At 43.8% G+C, this 21,363-nt stretch overlaps 1 protein-coding gene across 1 annotated transcript in view; it reads right to left on the bottom strand.

Annotated features, from left to right (window-relative positions):
- The window catches only part of LOC146583786 (nuclear receptor ROR-alpha A-like), a 175,467-nt gene extending 156,366 nt beyond the window's left edge, over window positions 1-19,101 (bottom strand). The window contains exon 1 of the mRNA XM_085277493.1: window positions 18,770-19,101. Within this exon, the coding sequence (XP_085133619.1) occupies window positions 18,770-18,920 (151 nt within the window). The 5' untranslated portion in view covers window positions 18,921-19,101. The remainder of the gene's footprint in view (window positions 1-18,769) is intronic.
- Window positions 19,102-21,363: the final 2,262 nt, after the last annotated feature.

Raw genomic sequence — 21,363 nt, 5'->3', positions numbered from 1 at the left:
TATATTTGTCTCTGTATTTATATATGTGTGTGTATGTGTGTGTGTGTGTATATATATATATATATATATATATATATATATATATATATATCTCAAAGAGAGGGAAGGTAGTCAGAACTGAGGGGATTGAACTACCAGAAGGCAACATTGCAGACATAGAGGACAGTTACAAGTACCTGGGGATCCCGCAGGCGAATGGGAACCATGAAGAGGCCGCTAGAAAAGCTGCAACCACCAAGTACCTGCAGAGGGTCAGGCAAGTCCTGAGGAGTCAGCTGAATGGTAAGAACAAGATCCGGGCCATCAACACGTACGCCCTGCCCGTGATCAGGTACCCTGCTGGGGTAATAGGCTGGCCAAAGGAGGAGATAGAAGCCACTGACATCAAGACAAGAAAGCTCCTTACCATGCATGGAGGGTTTCACCCCAAGTCCAGCACCCTGAGGCTGTACGCTAAGCGGAAGGAAGGGGGCCGGGGACTGGTGAGTGTCAGCACCACAGTCCAGGATGAGACAAGGAACATCCAAGAATACATTGGGAAGATGGCCCCAACTGACCGAGTGCTCAGTGAATACCTCAGGCAGCAGAAACCCAAGAAAGAGGAGGGAGACGAGGAACCATCATGGAAGGACAGGCCCCTGCACGGTATGTACCACCGGCAGATAGAGGAGGTGGCTGATATCCAGAAATCCTACCAGTGGCTGGACAAAGCTGGACTGAAAGACAGCACAGAGGCACTAATCATGGCAGCACAAGAACAAGCTCTGAGCACAAGATCCATAGAGGCTGGGGTCTATCACACCAGGCAAGACCCCAGGTGCAGGCTGTGTAAAGATGCCCCAGAGACAATCCAGCACATAACAGCAGGGTGCAAGATGCTAGCAGGCAAGGCATACATGGAACGCCATAACCAAGTGGCCGGCATAGTGTACAGGAACATCTGTGCCGAGTATAACCTGGAAGTCCCGAGGTCAAAATGGGAGATGCCCCCAAGGGTGGTGGAGAATGACCGAGCTAAGATCCTGTGGGACTTCCAGATACAGACGGACAAAATGGTGGTGGCTAACCAACCGGACATAGTGGTGGTAGACAAACAGAAGAAGACGGCCGTAGTGATCGATGTAGCGGTTCCGAATGACAGCAATATCAGGAAGAAGGAACACGAGAAGCTGGAGAAATACCAAGGGCTCAGAGAAGAGCTCGAGAGGATGTGGAGGGTGAAGGTAACGGTGGTCCCCGTGGTAATCGGAGCACTAGGTGCGGTGACTCCCAAGCTAGGCGAGTGGCTCCAGCAGATCCCGGGAACAACATCGGAGATCTCTGTCCAGAAGAGCGCAGTCCTGGGAACAGCTAAGATACTGCGCAGGACCCTCAAGCTCCCAGGCCTCTGGTAGAGGACCCGAGCTTGAAGGATAAACCGCCCGCAGGGGCGTGCTGGGTGTTTTTTTTAATATATATATATATATATATATATATATATATATATATATATATATATATAATATTCTGTAACTCTGTAACTTCTGTCGGTGCTGTGCTTTTTGGAAATCGAATTTCCCAGAGGAACCCACCCGAGGGATTAATAAAGTTCTATCTTATCTTATCTTACCTAATCGCATGAGCCAAGGTGTGAAAACGGGTGTGGGTCACAATCAGCCAGGGTTTCGGATGAGCTCATTGTGAAACCTGGCCCCACCCTATCATGTGATTTCCTGAGGTCAGGTGGCCCAGGGTGTGACTGGGCGTTAGGTAGAGGATCATCAGGGGGTCCTTTGTCCCTCTTTGGGGGAATACTCCCACTGGGCTCAGCCTGTGATCTCCTGATCTCATGTCATCCTGTAATCTCTTACGAACTATCTCCACTGCTTCCGTGACTGATGCAAGAATAAAGTATGGAGAAGGCGTGAAACAGCTCATGATCCAAAGCACACCACATCATCGGTAAAATACAGTGTCGGCAGTGTGATGGCTTGGGCATGCATGGCTGCCAGTGACACTGGGACACTCATGTTTACTGATGATGTCACACAGGACAGAAACAGATGAATGAACTCTGAGGTGTTCAGAGACTGTCTGCTCAAATCCAGCTAAATGCAGTCAGATTGATTAGCCGGTGTTTCATAATACAGATGGACAATGAGCCACAACATACGGCCAAAGCAACCCCGGAGTTTATTAATGCAAACAACCTGATCTTAACCCAACTGAGCATTTTACTTGTTGAAGACTAAACTTTGGACCGAAAGGCCCACAAACAAACAGGAAGTGAAACCCACTGCAGTAAAGGCCTGGCAGAGCATTAAAAAGGAGGAAACCAGCATCTGGTGATGTCCAAGTTCAAGACTTCAGGCTGTCAAAGCCAGCAAACAGCTTTCAAGCAACTATTAGAAATTAACCTTTTATTTTCAGTTAGTTAATTTGTCCAATTACTTTAAGCCCCTGTAATAAAGGGGTTGTGTTAAAGAAAATACTTTAGTTCCTCACATTTTTATCCAAACTTTTTGTTCAACCCACTGAAATTAAGCTGAAAGTTTGCACTTCAACTGCATCTGAGTCATTTCATTTAAAATTGATTGCGGTAATATACAGAACCAACATTCAAAAAAATGGCTCTGTCCAAATAATTATGGACCTCACTGTAAATAGCAAACACAAGTGAATCTAAACTCTGTGACATGAATCACGCTTAACTCATGGCTCATTTAAAAGATTGACTGATCCAAAAATAAATAAAAAGAAAACGTACAGTAACACTACTGTGGTCGCCTACTTCAGCGTCATCACCACAAAGCTGCTGTGCTTGGTGAATTTTCCCAGCAGCAGTAGCGGTTTTTGATAAAGGGCGAAACGGGCGGTTGCCCGGGGCGGCATCACAGGCATCGGCAAAAAAAAAACAAAAAAATTGCTCGTACTCATGCTGCCCCGATGTCAGCCAGCGCATATTGGGAATGGCATAGGCACCCATCGGTTTTCTATCGCCCATTTGCTGGGAGTAAGGGCGCCCTCTGTTTGCGAGGTGCGCCTGCTGCTTGCGGCACAGGGAGGAGAGGGCGGGGCGGGGGTTCTCTGGCTGGTTGGAGTAGCATCTAATAACCAACTCGCAAAATAAAACAAAATAAAAACAAAACAAACACGAAAACACCAGACATCATGATACAGACTTATTATTTGCACCGATGTTTTTTCGAAATTCTATACGCGAAAAGTGAGTGCGAGAGCCCTCGGTGCGCCTGCTCGCTGCTGAAGTCAAAGTAAACTTTATTGTCATCTCCACTACATACAGTCCAGTATATAGAGAGACGAGACGACGAGGCTCCAGTTACAGCAGTGAAAGTAAACAAACTATAAATATAGGAAGAGTAAGAAAATAAATATAACTTTAGGACTGGGATAAAGGGATCAATTACAATTTAAAATTTATATTTTACAGTTTGAGGTTTTAAAGTTTCACACACAACCTGTCGAAAGGGGAGGGGCCGGCTGCTTCGAAATAGAGCACATTTCATTCATAATGATGTAAATCCAAGCCCATTATGTATTCTTGGTTTGAATCCTGGGTTGTGTGAAATCCCAGAAATAAACCCTAAACACAGTAAATCTGTGAACTAAGGTGTAGGTCTATTAGGTTATGTTGTGGTGATCCTCGGGTTGGGGGATGGGTGTTCATACTGGAGTGCAAAATTAAAACCAATGGAAGATGGACAAGAAAAGTTGAAAAGGAAGTGTTTGCCCAGGGCGCCAAAAGGGCTAGGACCACCACTGCCCAGCAGCATCTGTATTCTCAGTACATCCTTACATCAATCCTGGGTCTTATGACCCAGCGGTTTCAGTTTTTGTGTTTTGTTATTTTGTATTATGGTTTGAGTACACCTTGTTAGTTTAATGGTTTAGTCTCTAGGTTGTTATGTTTAGCTATTTGTTGTCAGATTTCCTGGTGTAATTGCTCCTATGTCTCCCTCTGTGTATTTGTCTTCATATAGTTCTGAGCTCCTGTGCCTGGTTCTCGTGTTCTATCCCATGTTTCCCCAGCCCATGATGTCTGTGCTCTCCCCGTGCTCTCTCTCTCTCCCCTCCTGTCTGTGTCTCTGTGTTCTTCCTGTGTTACGTTTAAGGTCCACATCTTGGGTTAGCATTTTCAGTTACATATCCTCCCTGTCTTGTTATGCATAATTGTCCTCAGCTGTGCTCCCCGTGTCTTCCCTCCTCACTCATAGAGATCGAAAATGTGACGTCAAAACCGGAAAGGATTGTAGGTACCAGTGGCAAGCGGTACTAGCGCACGCAGGCACAAGAAAACAGTCACACAGCGATAAAAAGAAACACAAAGAATGGCAAGAAGCTGTTGTATTTTTCACTGCAATAGCCGGTGACATGACAGCCATGGGAAGCCGACGGGTAAAGAGATCGGTTTTTATCGGATTCCGTAGTGGAAGAGAAATTGCTCAAGCTGTGTTTCCGAAGTAACAAAGAGCCGACGGATGGCCTGGATTGCAGCCATTCGAAGACCAAATATAACGTCCCAGGACACTCCAGCTCACCCTTCCAGGGGTAAGCAGCATACACGCCGCCGGCGCCCCTCTTCATGACCGGTTTCCAGTACCTCCGAGCCGCCAAACGTGGTGAGTGAGAGGGACTCTTTTTTTTTTTCACTTGCTGAGCCTGAAAACGTTGATGCCGTTACATTTGGGACTGTTGGTTCCAGTTCAGAAAGTTTGGGGACTGTTTTTCACACCAGTGCCAGCTCAGTGGAGTCTAACAACCCATTTTGTTTTGCTCCTTCCCAACTAGTTGTAGCTACTGGGACTGTTAATGTCTCCATGGCAGCTCAGCTCGAGACTCCCCTTCCTGGGGCTAATTTTATGTTACAGAACTGCGTTTGTCCTACTCCCTCTCAGCCTGGAGAAAGAATCAGCCTTTCATGTGTGATAATTCTGGTTTAGTGAATATAAAAGACTGTTCGTCTCCTGCCTCTACTCAGCATGCAACCTCAGGTCCTGCCGTGAAAAGAGACAGAGAATCCAGTGCCCCTTCTGCTGGTAAAAAAACAGTTTCCTCTGAGGCTGTTCACTTTGAGGTGAACTCGGCATCTGTTTACCCAGTGTTTTTAAAGTCTAGGTCAGCTAACTCAGGTTCTGTAATCTTTGAAAGTGTAAACTGTGAGACAGTTTCCATGGAGGCCACTTCTACTGGCCCAAAGGACATAAAAGACTGTCTGGGTCCTGTTCCTTCTGAGCCGGGAGTAATACTGTCTGAGACTGTTTATGTTAAGCCTGTGGACCAAAGAGACTGTTTTTCATCTGCTCATTCTGAGCAGAGAATTTGTCGCACGGGGAATGGTCTTTCTGAGCCAGCTCCTCTGTCTCTTTGTGCTCCAGTTCTTGGGACGGCTATGGCTCAGCATCCCCCTGCACCTGTCTCTGTTTCTCAGGCGGGGAGGGCTGAGTCCCAGTTGGCCCCCGCTCCGGTTTCCAGGCCGGCTGAGGCCCTGCTGGCCCCTGCACCCGTATCAGCTCCTCAGGTGGGGGCCAGCAGCTTCCCAGTCGCTGCCGAAACCTGTGCCAACCCCTGAGGTGAGGCCCACCAGGACCCAGCCGATCTCTGCACATGTACCTACTCCTCAGGTGGGAGCGGCTGGTGTCCAGCAGGTGCCTGCACCCTTCATCGTCATTGCAGACTCAGAGGAACCAACACCACCACCTGTCCTACGTCCACACCAACCATCACTACAGTGAGCAGCTCAGTCGCCACCTGTTCAGTCACCAGTGTCCCCGCTACCCGTAGCTCAGTCCTCAGCTCGGCTCCCTGTAGCTCAGCCATTAACTCTTTCATCAGCAGCTCCATTTGCACCTGAACCATTAGCTCAGCCGCCCTCAGTCCAGTCCCCTGTGCAGTCGCCCTCAGTTCTGTCCCCTGTAACAGTTCAGTCTCCTAATCAGCTACACATTCACCCACCTGGTCAGCTACACATTTGGCCAGGGGTCCCAATACCCTCTGGCCCTGCATCAGCTCCTGCTGAAAGCTCGGGTGAGCCCATCATTCACTCCGTGGCTCCCACGCCGCCGTCTGCCTCATCCACTGGGGGTTCTGGAGAGGCCGTCCAGCACTTCCTCGTGTCCGCTGGAGGGTCAGAGGGGCCCGTTCAGCAATCTGTCTCCGCTGGAGGGTCCGAGGGGCTGCTTCAGCCTTCGTCTGTCTCTGCTGGAGGGTCCAAGGGATCTTATCCAGCCTGTAGCGCATCCACCTGCGGCTTCCATGCCGTCGCCTGCAGCGCCTCTGCCTCTGGCTTCCACACCTGGTCCTGCCTCTGCCTCGCCTGGTCCTGCCTCTGCCTCACCTGGTCCTGCCTCTGCCACATCTACACCACTGTCCGATCCAGTTCGGCCTGAACCACCTCGCCTTTGCTGGCCACTTTCCAGTAGAGATGGACGAGGGTGGGAATGGATGTTTGTATTTGTGTGTGCCTGTATGTCTGTGTCTATATGTCAGGTTGGGTATCAGACGCCACCTCTCTGGGGACATCTCAGGCCCTCCAAGGTTTGGAGGTCTATCTCCCCCCACCACCACTTCCCCTGCCAGTGGCGGACTCCCTCAGATATCGGTGCATTGGTGGTTCTTTGTGTCTGGGGGTGGGCATCCAGGTACACCCCGGCTCACTCCTTGGCTGCCGCTTATCGGGGCCTGGAGCCTGGGGCTCGCTCGGGCCACTTCGGAGGTGGGGTGCCCCCGGCCTCTCGGCCTGGGGCTCGGTCACTCAGGCACGGCTGGCTGCCGGCGGAGCTCACGGGCGCGTCACTGCAACCCCCCCTGGCTTCTGCTCCGCGGCTGCTGAGTGAGCCCTCATCTGGGACTCTCCTCAGCTCTTTCTGGGACAGTGGCGCGGCTGCCCCTCTGTTGGTCTTCCATGGTCTCTTGTGTTCTGGGGACCTCTTGTCTGGAGTTTTGATCTCCTCCATACCTGCTTCATGCCCTGGAGGACGGGGCTGTGGCCCCCCCCACACCCTCTAGCAGATCATTACATGAAGGAACCTTTAAAAAAAAAAAAAAAAAAAAAAAAACCAAGCGCGTCCATGCTCACAGGTGTACACACGGGTGATCACACCCACAAACGACACCCTTTTTGGCTCCTACCTCAAAGCACACTGTGTTCTGTTGATCTTATGTGCTGCACAATAATGTTTAATATTTAGTATTTACTGTCATATTCCCATATATCATTGTGATGTTGTTTATTCTATTACTCTTGTTCTCTTCTGCTTGTTTTCTTTTTTCTTTCTCAGCAGGTGATCCAGGTGATCGATATATGCATTTTTTTTCCCTGCCCATTCTGTTGGTTTTTGTTTTTTGCCCTTCTCCCCCGTCCCTCTTCTCAGCTGTTTCTCTTTCCCTCTTTCTTTCTCCCCTTCTTTCCCGCAGTCAAGTCTGTCCCGTATTCAGTAAGTGAAAATAAAATAAACAATAAAAGGTGAATCAAATGGACCATTACGGCAAGGCTGGGATGGTCAATTTGGTCAAGTAAATCCGTTGGGCATCTTTCTTTGCCTTTAGACAACAATTCTGATGGCAAAAGAGCCAAACGGGACAGGCAAAAAAAAAAGAAAAAGAAGAACAACTAAACTGTCACTAGGCCAACACCAGAGAATCTGGGATCGTCAGGAGCCCAAGGCATAAACATCAATAAGGAAGAACCACACCAGAGTAACAGTGCACAAAATTGTATATTTGAAACACTGCAGCTGCCAAGAAATGTACTTAACACAATAAAATAAGTACAAACTATTTCCCCGGTAATAACAAACTAAAATAAAGTGCGTGCTTACAAAAAAAAAAAAAAAAAAAAAAAAAAAAAAGAGAGATGGACGGATCCGATATTACATATCGGTATAGATCTGATACTGACTTAAATTACTGGATCGGATGTCCAATCCATTCAATATCACAAAAGCACCTTACAAAACTTGCGACATGGCGTAACTCGGCTCATAACCTTAGCACGTCGGAGGAGTATGCGTCTCGTGATAGAGCGGCTGTGGCATGCGAGACCTGTCGGCGGTCTGGTTGAGCATTTGGATCCTCGCTTCACGCTGCCAAACCAGCATTTCATCTCCGAGAAAGTTATCCCAGAGAGAAGTAAGGCAAGTGTGTAACTTCATCTCTGAATGCTTGTAAAGCATTTCCCAGCGAATACTGGGAGCGACTGCCTCTTCTCTCTCCCTCCCTCTGCTGCTACTACTTCAATCATGAAACTGATTAATGATCAGCTGATCGGCTTTTCTGTCACCCGTCTCTCTTGTTTGTTTTTGGCCCACTTTGCACCAGATAGAGGAAACCAGCGGCTGAACAACAGCAGCACGTTTAAGCTTGATAATCTGTTGTTAGAATTTATTTAATATTACTTTCTACACCAGGAGCCTTTTCTACGTAGCTGACGTAACTGTGCAGGGGCAGATCTAGCAAAGTTTAGCCAGGGGGGCCAATACGGCATGAACAGGGAAAAGGGGGCACAAAGACATACTTTTCTTTCTTATTCTCATTTAAAATGTATAACTTTTAATAAATAATTATCCGAATCTTACACCCAAAGTTTTCATCTGATGTAACATGTATAGAAGTCCATTATTGTATATAGTAACTATTAAGTCTAATATACCCTAGTAAGCTATAGTACTTTTTCCTTTGGGAAGATACCATCTGTGCAGTCTGCAGTTCTGTTGAAGAAAGATGTTGAATCTATTTAATTATTGTAGAAAAATTATTGATTTCCGTGCTTTTTTTTTTTTTTTTTTTTTACACGTGCATTAAATTACAGTTGATTATGTCGATTAAGCATCATGAGGTGGGGGGTGGTTCCCTTTTTTTTTTTTTTTTTTTTTGCTGGGAGTTGGCAACCCTATTAGTTAGGTTGCTTACTCTTTAAAATACCAGAACAGGGAGGATGGTGCAGGTTTAAGTTTCTTAGATTGATCAGTTTTGCTGAACTATGAAATATTTTTGTATTTGTATTTTGCAGTGTATTTTTTGCATACAGGTATAACAAAATAGATTTAGTTTACTTTTGTTTTTTAAACTTGAGTATCAACTTATACAAAATGCAGCAAGATATTTAAAAAGAACATTTTATTGATTAAAAAACACACGGATTTATAGCGGTATCGGCAGATATCCAAATTTATGATATTGGTATCAGACATAAAAAAGTGGTATCATGCCATCTATACTTTCCAGGTCTTTAGGGCGGCCCCCTGAACAAGGTCGTCGCCGGGCTGCCTTCCGCATGGTCGGCCTCCGGACCTGCTCTGGCGCCGCCACCGCTTGCCGCGTGGCCGGCCGCCACCGCTGCCCTTCGGCCTCTGGAGTTGCTTCACCTGCCCCGCCGCCGCTGCTTTTCGCATTCTTTTACTCTTACCTGCCATCATCCCTGGGAGTTGCCAGACAAAAGGTGGTGGACAGGGTTTGAAACCACTAAATGCAAAGAGGGATAATTGGACCGCACCACCACTTCCTGCTGAAGGGGAGAATGTGTGTTTTCTTTAATTTAAAAACAAAGTAGTTGTACTTAATTAAATATTTGAATTTAGGGTTTAGTAGTTTTGATTTCCTTCTTTGGTGTTTAGTTTATAAACAAACCAGACTATACTGCATTGTTTGTTGTTTACGATTGTGTTTTGTTTATTTACCCTTCGTATGTCATAGTGGTCTGATCAGCCATTATATAAACCCCTGTGTATCATTTCATGTTGAGGTCAGTCATGTTTGATTGGGTAGTCCTTTGCATGGTTAAGTTTGCGGTCCTTTGCCTGAGTTGAGTTTTGTTTCTTTGACCTCTCTTATGAGCTCAACATTTATTACTTTTGTAAATATAATTTTTGGGGGTTAAATAAATGAAAACCCTATTTTTCTAATAATTCCTGTGACTCCTCCTGCTTTTTCAACTCGGTCCATCACAGTCCCACAGGAAAAGAAGACAACAGGGGAGAGAAAAAAGAAGATAAAATGACAAAGACATGATGACATCAAAGCTCTGTGGACACAAATGCTGAAAATATGAGGACAAAACAACTGCAGAAGTACAAAACTACGAACAGATGTGGTCTTATTTGTGTGCCTCCAGCTTTTTGAGGAAGGCTAAGAATTTTAAACCTGCAGTTTCAGAACGTCTGTGACAATAATAATAATGTGTACTTTATTGATCCCCGTGGGGAGATTCCTCTCTGCATTTAACCCATTCACTCAGTGAAGCAGCCATTGGGCGCCCGGGGAGCAGTGTGTAGGGATGGTACCTTGCTCAGGGGTACCTCAGGGGAATCGAACCCTCAACCTTCTGATCAAGTAGTTAAATATGTCATTGTTGTTACCTGAAGAGGCTTTTGTCAGTTCAGACCAGGCACCCACACTTGGTCTGCATTACCCACCCGTGACGAGGGTCCACTTGGATCCATGTGACATACATTTTATTTTATCATCTTTAGGTGAACGCAGCATTCTCTTTGGCCATGAGTAAAATATGAATGGGTGACGCACTTTTGTTCATTTGTGAGACCGCATACAAGTAAAAAGGTAAAAAGTGTATGACACTACAACATTATTAACAACAAGTAAAGGGTCTGGTACTGGTTTAGCACTTTTCTACTCTAACTGAGCACTCAAGCTGTGTGCACCCGATTACACGAGCTTTTTCCCCTCCCTATACCAAAGTGAGTTTTCTAACATTAAGACACACACGAATGCATCAGGGGCAATTTGGGGTTCAACATCTTGCCCAAGCATACTTTAACATGTAGGACGGAAAAGCCAGCGAACAAATCGCTGATCTTCTGATTGGTGCGCGACTCACTCTACCTTCTGACATCCCAATAAAAGAGCCATGAAAACAGCATAAACACAGCACAATGAATGTGAAGGATAAGGATCAGCTTTATTTGTCAGTTGCAGTTGCCTGCAGCTGAAACGACAGACCTAGTCGACCATACACACAATACATACAATATACAAACTTACATTGGGGAGACAGGACAGGCTAGGCAGCAGAAAAACAGATAGACAGTGAGATATGTAACATATAGGGGCAACATTAAGTAATCAGAAATAAGGGAAACAGAAAAGCTGGTGAAATCAAAACAAAGTGAAATCAATGTGACAGAAGACACAGAATGAGAGCTCTGCTCCTCTTCTCCCAAATGAGTGTCAGAAAGTTAGCGTTCAGCTTTAAGGCTCTTCACAGCTCGGTTTTTAAAGCCTTCACTCTCCCACACTGAAGGCTCTGGCTCTGTGCCCCTTCTGCCAGAGACCTGTTACGTAACACGCCCGCTGCTTTCAAGTACCGTCAGAAATAGCAGTACTGCCACCAGAGTGTACGACTGAGCAGTGTGTGCTTTCTATTTCAACTACGCATACGTTTTGTTTGAATTGATTTAAATGAGAAAAATGTGCTTCAGCTCAGTTACTTTTCTGGATTCGCAGCACCTTGTTTATACCAATACGTAACATTTTATGACCTTTTCAAATCGTAAATTAACTTTTTTCAAACATGAGTTGAACACTTTACACTTTTGGACACTCACTTGGCATTGAAGATTATAATTCATTTTTTTTATTCCAACCATATTTTGGGCACATTTTTTTTAATGTTGTACAGTTTATGTACAAAGTGAGAAAATGTAGTTAATTTTAATCCTCATAAATCTTCTTAAATTTGCTTGTTTCTTCTAAAAGTTTATTTGGTTCCAAAATTGATATTTTCCAGACATTGTTTTCTAAATATTTTGACAGTTTGTTGTTAATTGCCTCGTAGAGTAGTGGATTACACTCACTTTTTCAGCTGGAGAAACAAATCCTCTTTGGGGTCACAAAGGACATCTGACAGCGTCTAATATTATCGTCGATATTTTTATTATATTTGTTCTTTTTTTAAAGGATATGTTATTGCTTTAATGTTTTTTCAATAGTAATGCCAAATGTATGATCTTGTGAATGATTTGCAGGGCTCAGTGCACTTTACAAACACTAAACAAATACAGATAAACTGCACACCAAAAAGAAATAGGTTCACATTTTAGGAGCACTTGCTTGTGTGTTTTATTTTGTAGGAGAAATCCTGATTTAATTTCAGACATTCAAAAAAACAAAAAGGAAACAACAGACAATGACTTTGAGATGAGGGACTCAAAGTGTAAAACTGTTTAAACTTACTTTACTGCCCAAGTCTTTATGTTCTGCTTCCAAGCAGCCAGACCTTTGTGTATTTTTTTGTATTAGTCTCGAGGAGTAGTTCTCCAGGCTTTCAATGTTCTTATTCTTGACATTGGCTGCATTCTCACTAATTTCCAGTTCAGATTTTTAAACCACTTAACACTGAATGTGACTCATGACTCAAGCATTAAAAGGGCATCTAACTCAAGGGCAAACTACTGAAAATATCAGACAACTTAACAACAAAAACATTTTAAATAGTATCTTTACAGACTTTGTTACAGTGATGTATTGTAAAACATTACAATAATTTACATCAAATTATCAGTATCAGGTCTAAAATCTGATCTACAGCTATCAACAATACCTGAAAGTCATGTTCTTAAGGAATAGGAAGAAATTCAGCAAAGGCCTGACACAGGACCGTCTGTCGGCTGTTCACATGAAAAAGGGTCTCAGTGGAGGAGCTGCTGTTCGTAAAGAAGGAAAACAGGAAGACTAAGCTGATGTATTTCATGTTCCACAAGAACCTGACTGAAAATCAGTGTCAACGAGGTTTATGGAGTAAAGAATCCACATTTGAATTTTGGTTCAAAATGTCTCAAGTATGCACAGAGGAGGTCAGGAGAGCACATCACAGCAGGAGGTCTGTTACAGGCTGAAGCTGCGTTTCAGGCAGTAGTTTGGGAAATCCTGAAAACTGATGGAAAGCACCTGATTGGCAAAAGCTGTATTTTCAGCATGATGGTGATCCTATACATACTGCCAATATAAAAGCATACTTGGATAGAAGGAGACAAAAAGAAACACTATCATGGGTTGGCCTCCCCAGAGCCCAGACTTAACGTTGTTGAAGCAATGTGGGGTCAACTGGACAGGATATTAAAGATATTACAGGAACGTTTGCTTCAAAGAGTTCAGACTGTTCGAAGAACACAGGTGGTCAGACCAAATATTGATTTTCAAGATCATCAGAATTTCCATGTTTGCAATACATACAAATACTGACACATTTTTGCAATTTTCTTAGCAAAATACAGTGAAATGAGGCGTGTCTCGACACTTTTTTACAGCTCATTCCTGCAGCACTACAACATGTTCTCCATAGAGCTCCATAGATACATGCTCTACAACTAGATTTTGAGATTTTGTGTGATTGCCATTTATTAAAACATCCATCCAGTTATTTCAGGATTGCCAGGAATCTAATCCAGGTATCACAGAGCAAGAGGCAGGCTTCACCCACGTCCGACCGTTAATGCCTACATTCACACTTGTGCTCAATTTTGGAATCACCAGTTAACTTAACCCCATGTATGTTTTTCGACTGTGGAAGGAAGCCGGCGTACCCGGAGAGAAAACACACAGACGCTGGGAGAACATGCAAGCTCCACACAGAAAGCCCCCAGCCTGGATTCAAACCCAGGACCTTCTTGCTAACCACTCCTGCTAATCACTGTACCCCCATGCCAAAGGCTCAGAATAAAAGAAAACTACTTATTAAGAAATGTAAAAATGACAGACAGAGCCTGTAAAATTAGTAACGCATGATAAATATTGTGAGGTCCTTTCAAGGGAGTGAAAGCCAGACATGAAGTCTACATCAGCATCAACACAGGAAATGAAAATGATAAAAACCCTGCAACTCTTCACACTTTGCCGTGGAAGCTCAAACTTGGTGTCAGTCAGTGTAACAACACTCTGCCCAAATGAACCGTCACACCTCAAATGTGTTTGTGTAAATATGCTGCAAGGCAGTTGTGTCTGTTTACCAGCACCTCTGGGGTCAAAGGTCAGGTTCAAGTAAAATTTCAAGTGACTTTTAATAAACCCAGTCTTGTTGTTTTAGATCAAAAGTTCTATTCCATTGTATTATAACTTGCACATTAAAGAAACTCATATCCATATCTTCTTGGTTTCCAAAGCAGCTTCAGTTATTTTGACTTCTTTGCATGCTGATGAAACGAATGGATATTCTGCTTTGCTGCAGAGCGCTGGTGGGGCTGGATCCTGAACAGAATGACTGTCAAAGCGCCTCACGAGCCACGATAACACAGCAAAAACCACAATCAGGCAATTGTGATGTAAATTATTTAACACAGTCATTCATTCATTTCACATAACGAACTTAAAAATCACAGTTGCTTTAATCATCCATCTCTAACACACCATTTCATGACTGATGTGTTATTATGTAAGCGTCAGTTACAGGAGTGAGCTGCACTGACTACCACAATTAATGTGCTGCTGCATGCTACAGACCATGCAGGAAGTTTGTGCAGCCGTGAAATTCATGTTTTTATAACTGTTACTCAGCACTGTTTAGCAGTTACAGTTTCCAAATCAAGCTGTCTAGTTGATAAATGAACAATTCACTGGACATTTCTGATTGGTCAGCACCGTCACGGGCCTTTCTGTGTGGAGTTTACATGTTCTCCCTGTGGGTATGTGGGTTCTCTACAGGTACAACAGCTTCTTTCAAAGTCCAAACAGATGCATATTAGGTTCCTGGTCAGTCTGTGGATGTAACTCTGTGTTAGCCCTGGGTCGTATTGGTGACATGTCCATGGTGTACTCTGCCTCTGAATACAAGAGGCAAAAGACCCTGTTGTGGATAAATCACTAAGAACATTTACAGAGGGAGTTAACGTAGAAGCTGTAAGAAAAGCTTCTGTAAGAAAGCTTACAGTTTGCTTAATCACACAAAGAATCTTTGTCATAATGAAGTTAAACTTTTGAGTTTTAGGTTTTTAATATGGTGTAGATCTATGGTGTACCAGTCAAGCCTAACAGACCTCTCTGCACTTCCTGTTAAAAGGGAGTTTTCGCCAAAGTGCTTGCTCATACGGGGTCATATGATTGTCTCAAACCGTGACAGCAATTGCCAGATTGATTTATCTCAACCTAAAGATGCCTTTTAAAAAGTCTACATACCTTTACATTACAAAGTAAACACATAACACACAGTGTAAAATGATCTCATCATCAGGGACCCGTGGTGCATGAAGTGACTAGTGATAAAATCACTAGTCACTTTTAATGGCCTATTCAGTATCTATTAAGTGAGCGCAGAGGAGTCAAGGTGTCAGTCTATTGTAAGTACTGTTGAAAGGCGCTGAGACTGTACGTCCAGAATGTGCTCACTGATTCTGGTTGTGATCCCGCATGGTTGCTATTGAATTATTCCAGGCTTTCACTGACATTCAGTCAAGCCTAAGCAAGAGAGGCTTAGGTAAATTTGTATTTAAAAGAAGAAAAATTAAACATCTTGAACTGAGCGCTAGTTTCGCTTACCAGGCTGAGTAGGCACCCATATGCTGCAAAGCCACCACAGACATGCACTTCCTGCATGTTGACCTCTTTACTTTCTCTTCGTCCTTTCCTGTCTGCTTCACTGTCTTATCCAGCAGTAATGGCTGAAAGGCCCAAAAACGTTAAAACAGGAGTGTCCAACTCCAGGCCTCGAGGGCCGGTGTCCTGAAGGCTTTAGGCCATGTCCACACGAATACGTTTGAAAGCGCATCTTTCTCTCTCTGTTTCGGCCTTCCATCCACACTGAGACGGCGTCTTTGGTCAAGCAAAACCGAGCTTTTTGAAAACGCCCTCCAAAGTGGATACATTTGAAAACACTGTTTTCATGTCGCAGTGTGGACGGCGAAAACGGAGGCTTTCGAAAACGATGACGCATTTTAGTCATGTAGTGCAGTCATGTGACCAATTCAACTAAGATGGCGGACGGCATCGTACAGCAGTTGTTTTGTTATATATATATAAAGTGAGTCTATATTCCCACTCGTTTTTGCAACTTTGTGCTCTAGTGTTACTCGCAGCAACTCCACCTCGACATTTTGCCGCGACGTTTCACAGAGCCGGAAAGTAAATAAAGGGCAGGTTGAATCATCTTATGTTTCACACATCCGCAGTACGGGAACATAAGCATTTTCAGTGTGGATGAAAAACAATAGTGTGGATGTGAAGATAGACAAAACGCCGTTTTCATCAGATGATTAGTTCATTCCCAGGCCTCTGGTGAACTTCAAGACACGATTAGGAGGTCATTTAGCCATTTGAATCAGCTGTGTTGGATCAAGGACACATCTAAAACCTGCAGGACACCGGCCCTCGAGGCCTGGAGTTGGACACCCCTGCCTTAAAACATCTTAAACCATCAGAATTTTTAAGATGTTTTAAAAAAGGAGAAGAAGTATTCATGTGATATGACTTGTTTATATTTGTTGTTCAGCGGGTCCTACTTATGTTCTCCAGTTACTGTAGGATAAATCATTCATTGCTCTCTTTCTCCCCACACTGGCAGAGGTGTGTCTGAAGGCTGAAGCAGTGAGAGCTGCACCAAGACCTACTGTACACCACACACTGACTGATGCACACAGAGCTGTGGGTGGATAAAGCTGCACTAGCGTACCAGCAAGACTCTGTGCAAAACCTTTTATGTAAAAAATATGCAGTAAGCACTGCTCAGGAGAAAATGTCTACATTGTGTCCTGAACATGATTATTCATTTCACAAAACAAATGTGAAATGTTATCACACCAGTTTTTAGCCATTAATATGTGCTCGGATTGAACAGCAGGCTGGGACGAGTCCCAGAAATCCCGAGTCCCTGATTTCAGGATTGACATTCAGTGACAAATTGTACTTTGAGCACTGAGAGGACCCGTCGCTATTCTTTCATGGAGGACCAGCTTCATCACCTTATCAAGACTCTAATTCTGCATCTCAACGGGAACCTTTCCTTTCTTATTCACACACCCTACAGTCATCTCAGTTTTTACAAGTCAAACTTGAACACAGCATCTGACCCATTGACTTGGCTTTATTTATTTGGCTTTATTTACCTTTCATTGTTTACTCTGCCCCTCAGGGCTCTGCTTTGACTGCATGTCTCAGAAACAGTCACACTATCTGCCCGTCTCCATTTCAACACCGCTCAAACACTCACTGTGATTTTTCTCCTTCTCCTCAAACAGCTGTTACGTAACCGACTCTGCTCCGAGAAACTCAATGAAGTTCGATCTGACCGCCTCTCTCTCTCCAGGCTGCATACCAATAATGAGCAGCAGGAAAATCTGCCGTCAGGTCCGTGAGCTGCTCACAGGGGACGTATGGCTTCATTCACTGGTATTAATTACTGCATGGAAGTGAGAGCGTGACACTCTGTTTAGGTGGCCATCAAATAATAAAAACTTATAAAATATAATTCTGCTGCAAAACATATCCACCAATATATTTGTGGTTGTTTTCAAAGTCTTTGTAGTAGTTTTAGCTGTTGTGAGACTGTAGCTGTTACTTTGAACCTCTTAGTATTTGTTTCGTGGTTATTTTGAGACTCCGTGGTCGTTTTAAGTCCTTCTTTGATTGTTTTGAGTCTGTGGTTCTTTTAACTGTCGCTGATTTAAATCTCTGTGGTTGTGTTGAATGTTTGGCTGTTTTCTGATTCTTTGGAGTTGTTTGGAGTCTCTTTGTGCCCGTCTTCAGACCCTGGGGTTGTACTGAGTCTCCTTGTGGTTGATTCTGTGTTTTGGGGGTTTTAAGTCTCTGTAGTCGATGTGGACTTGTCATGAGACTTTGTGTGATCATTTTAAGTCACTTTATTTGGTTATTTCAAGTCTCTTTGTGTCCCTTTGACTCTACTTCTTACTCATTTAGATCTCTTACGATCTTTTTTTAAATGTTGTAACAGCCTCCAGTTCAGTCTTTTGTTAAATGTACTGTTGCAACAACTTGCAAATCGTTGTTTCTCAACAAAAATTGTCATTTTCTAAATGACAAGGAATTGACATTTGCGCCTCATAATTTCAAATCTGGATGACACAGCTGGAGCAGCAGGGTTTAACAAATGAACCAGTTCTGATACGGTGCTTTTCCACTCTGACGACACACAGCACTTTTTTCTATGCTTTCTGTCAAACACTCACACACTGATGGACAAAACATGGGGTTAGCCCAAGATATCTGATGGACACACGGCGATGGAACCACCAGGTGAAGCACCACCTGCTCTGCCACCTGAGCCACAGCCACCCCACAAAAGAGCCACAAATCACTGTGTTCCTGTTATGAATCAACAATTTCTACTTTTGTTCAATAGCTTCATGTTCTTTGTTACTGACCTGTAAAAAGAAAAAACATTTTTGGAGCGGGCTGATTGTTGACATGAAAGGTGTACATAAGCTGCTAACACAGTGAGAACACGTTTGTCTTAAAAACTGAAGTCTTATAAAAAAGATTTCCTTTCACTGGAACAAAAAAATAGCAAAACGGCCAAACAGGAAGGGTATGACATTCATTCACTTTCACGTTTTAAGTCGATTATTTTATTATTTATTAATTAAAGTTAAATAAAATGCCTTCAGCTCAACATGACATTTTCCGTCCACATCAAAGTGATGTTCTCACACAGAGGTGTTAATGTGCACGTGTCAGTGGATGTCTGCGCTCCAACACATCAAACTGCTACACAAACCGTTTGAAGTTGCTGCTGCAGCTCAAACACACTCACAGCTGTGACAGATGTAGCCGAGATCAATAACAATAATCATCATTTTAGAATTAGCAGTCCTACCTTTGCCGCAGCTGGAGCCGGAGGAGCTGGAGCCGCAGGAGCTGTGTGTCCTGGGCGGTGTGAGGTGCGGAGTCTCCAGGCTCGCTGATGTAGCGGGCTCGGAGCCGCTCCTGCTCGCCTCGCTGGCTGAATCCTGCGGGGACGACTCCATCCATCAACCGAAAACAAAAACTCCCTGAAACGAACCGGATCTCCCCCTGTGGTTGGTGCCTGCTACTGAAATATCAAAACCCCCACGAACGGCTGGTGGGGTGGTGTGTTTGAACAGCGGCAGAAGCGCGACTGCTGAGCGGCCGTCAGGTCGCTACTAGGAGCGCCGTTTGGAGGAGAAGAAGCCGGGCTGAGAGAGAGGGAGGGCGGCGCTGTAGAGAGCTCGGCTGCCCTCCCTGGAGGCTGACACATGGGCAGGCTGCAGTCTCGAAGCGAGCGCTGTCAAAGTAGCGAGCAGGTTGGAGTGTTTCTGTTGCAAAGACAGCTGGGCTCCTGCACACTGTGTGAACCATGTAAAAGTTTCTGACTGTCAGTTTCTGACACATTATCAGTAAAATAGCACCCAAAGTAAAGGTTCTTGCTGTGAACACATATGAATATCCGTGTAAAGGTCCTCATTGCTATAAAGCAATGCTGTCAAGCGTACAACTCAGGGGCCAGAACCCCTCAAACAGTTCAATCCAACCAAAATTGCTGCAAAACTGTAAAAGAGAAAGACTTTTCACTTTTCACTTTTCACTCCGCTCTGTGAACCCTTCCAGCTGTCTTACTGCCTCCCTCTTTAAGAAAGACTTACTTTCATGTCTTACTATCTTCCCACTGTCACTCAAGAATCTGCAGTTTTCCACTTGATTTAACTCAAAACCTTTTCGTATATTTCGAGATATTTTGTGAAAAGGGTTGGCGTAATAAGCAAATGCTTCAGCCAATACCTTTTGATTAGCCTTGTCTCATGCTTTCTTTCTTTATGGTAGATTTTTGTTCTGTTTTCACTGTTTTTTTTTCCACTGTTTTCACTGAGATTTGAATTTGAATGCTAATCAATAAAATCAAATCAAAATCAAATCAAAATGTATGAAATGTATATATCTACACCACCGCAGGGATGCGCAGAACATATCACTGCAGTTTGTTACCTATCACTTGCATTACAATGGAGCAATGAGGGACCTTTTTTGGGTCATACATACTTGATAAAAGCAAAACCTATCCTTCAAAACTTTACCACCAAACAAGAGAGCTTCACTCTTTGGCCGTGCCAAAAAAATTCTGTCCATAAAAGTTGAAAAATGGAATCTGTGATAAACAGCAGCCCTGTCTCTAAACTCTAACGCTCGTCGGCACAAGTCTGATTGTCAGCAAATCAAACCGGGCTGCAGCTGTGACAGAAAGGCTGTAAAATGTGCTCGATACCCCCCACTCAGGAAGGAACACCACAGCATGCAATCATTTGCCTTCTTCAAGACCACCAAACTCCCACCATCTAGTATCCATGAGAGGTTAAAGACCTGCTCCAGTTTTCCACAACAGGGACAAAAACATATTGTTCCCTTTGAATTGGAGATCCAACAAACAGGCAGACTGGTACGGTGGCATAGACCTTCTAAAGGAGGTTAAGGAGTATGATACTCCTGAAGCTGGAGCACACCTTCTCATATCCCATCTTCAAAAGAGCGATCACCAGCTGACTCTGTCCGTCCATCTCATATATATTTTATTTGCTGTCTCTCTTTGTGGAGTTACTAAGTACTGTGCATGTAGACGGGATGGACAAAAACATGGCCACTAAACAGCGTCTCCCTGACAAGTGAACAAAATGAACTTTTGAAAAGTAGAATTGTTGCACAGTATATCATAGACTGGATATTTACTGCACGCCGCCTGACCCGGGTCATAGTGATGATTGAACACAGACGGCTTTCATCTGTCTGTAGACCCTCCTGCAGCCTCGCTCCGCTCTGTGAACCCTTCCAGCTGTCTTACTGCCTCCCTCTTTGCCTTTTCATCATCGTCAGCTTCTCCTATCACTGATTTCCTTTCTGCCAAAAGCTTCACAATGCCTGGAAGACTTTAAAGGGAGGATATTACTACAGATTTCATCACTCTAATTAGTTCAGATGAATTTTTTTTAAAAAGCTGAATATTATGATTATTTAGAGGACGAAAGCGGCTGACAGTCTTTTTTAGCCCAGAGTGAAAAGCCTCAGGAACATTCATACATTTTACTCCTCTTCATAAAGAAACAATTCAGCAGTTCTTGTGAACCTCCTGGATTATTGTACTGATGCTCTGAATTTTAAGCATTAATCTGGTATAATCACCTATAAATTATGTACTTGACACATGAGGTAATTGTGATATCTTTGATGCCAATTTTTTCCTGTGACAATGACTATAGATAGTTTTATGCAGAAGCTTTAAAATGATCACATGACCACATGTCACAATTTAAACCAGACCTTTGCGTTTGATCCCGTTTGTGATAATTCACTGGAGAAAATTCCAAAAAGCACATTTTGAGTAAACTTTAAAGTGTATTATTGCCATATAGCCATAGGTCATATTTTAACATTTCCCAAACTGTTAAATAAGATTATTTTGGA

This window comes from Mchenga conophoros, linkage group LG1, assembly GCF_057382185.1.
Source record: "Mchenga conophoros isolate Kocher_MC1m ecotype Shallow Benthic linkage group LG1, M_conophoros_male_GT1.1, whole genome shotgun sequence".
Classification (NCBI taxonomy): Eukaryota; Metazoa; Chordata; class Actinopteri; order Cichliformes; family Cichlidae; genus Mchenga; species Mchenga conophoros.
This window is presented reverse-complemented; position numbering and strand designations above follow the sequence as displayed.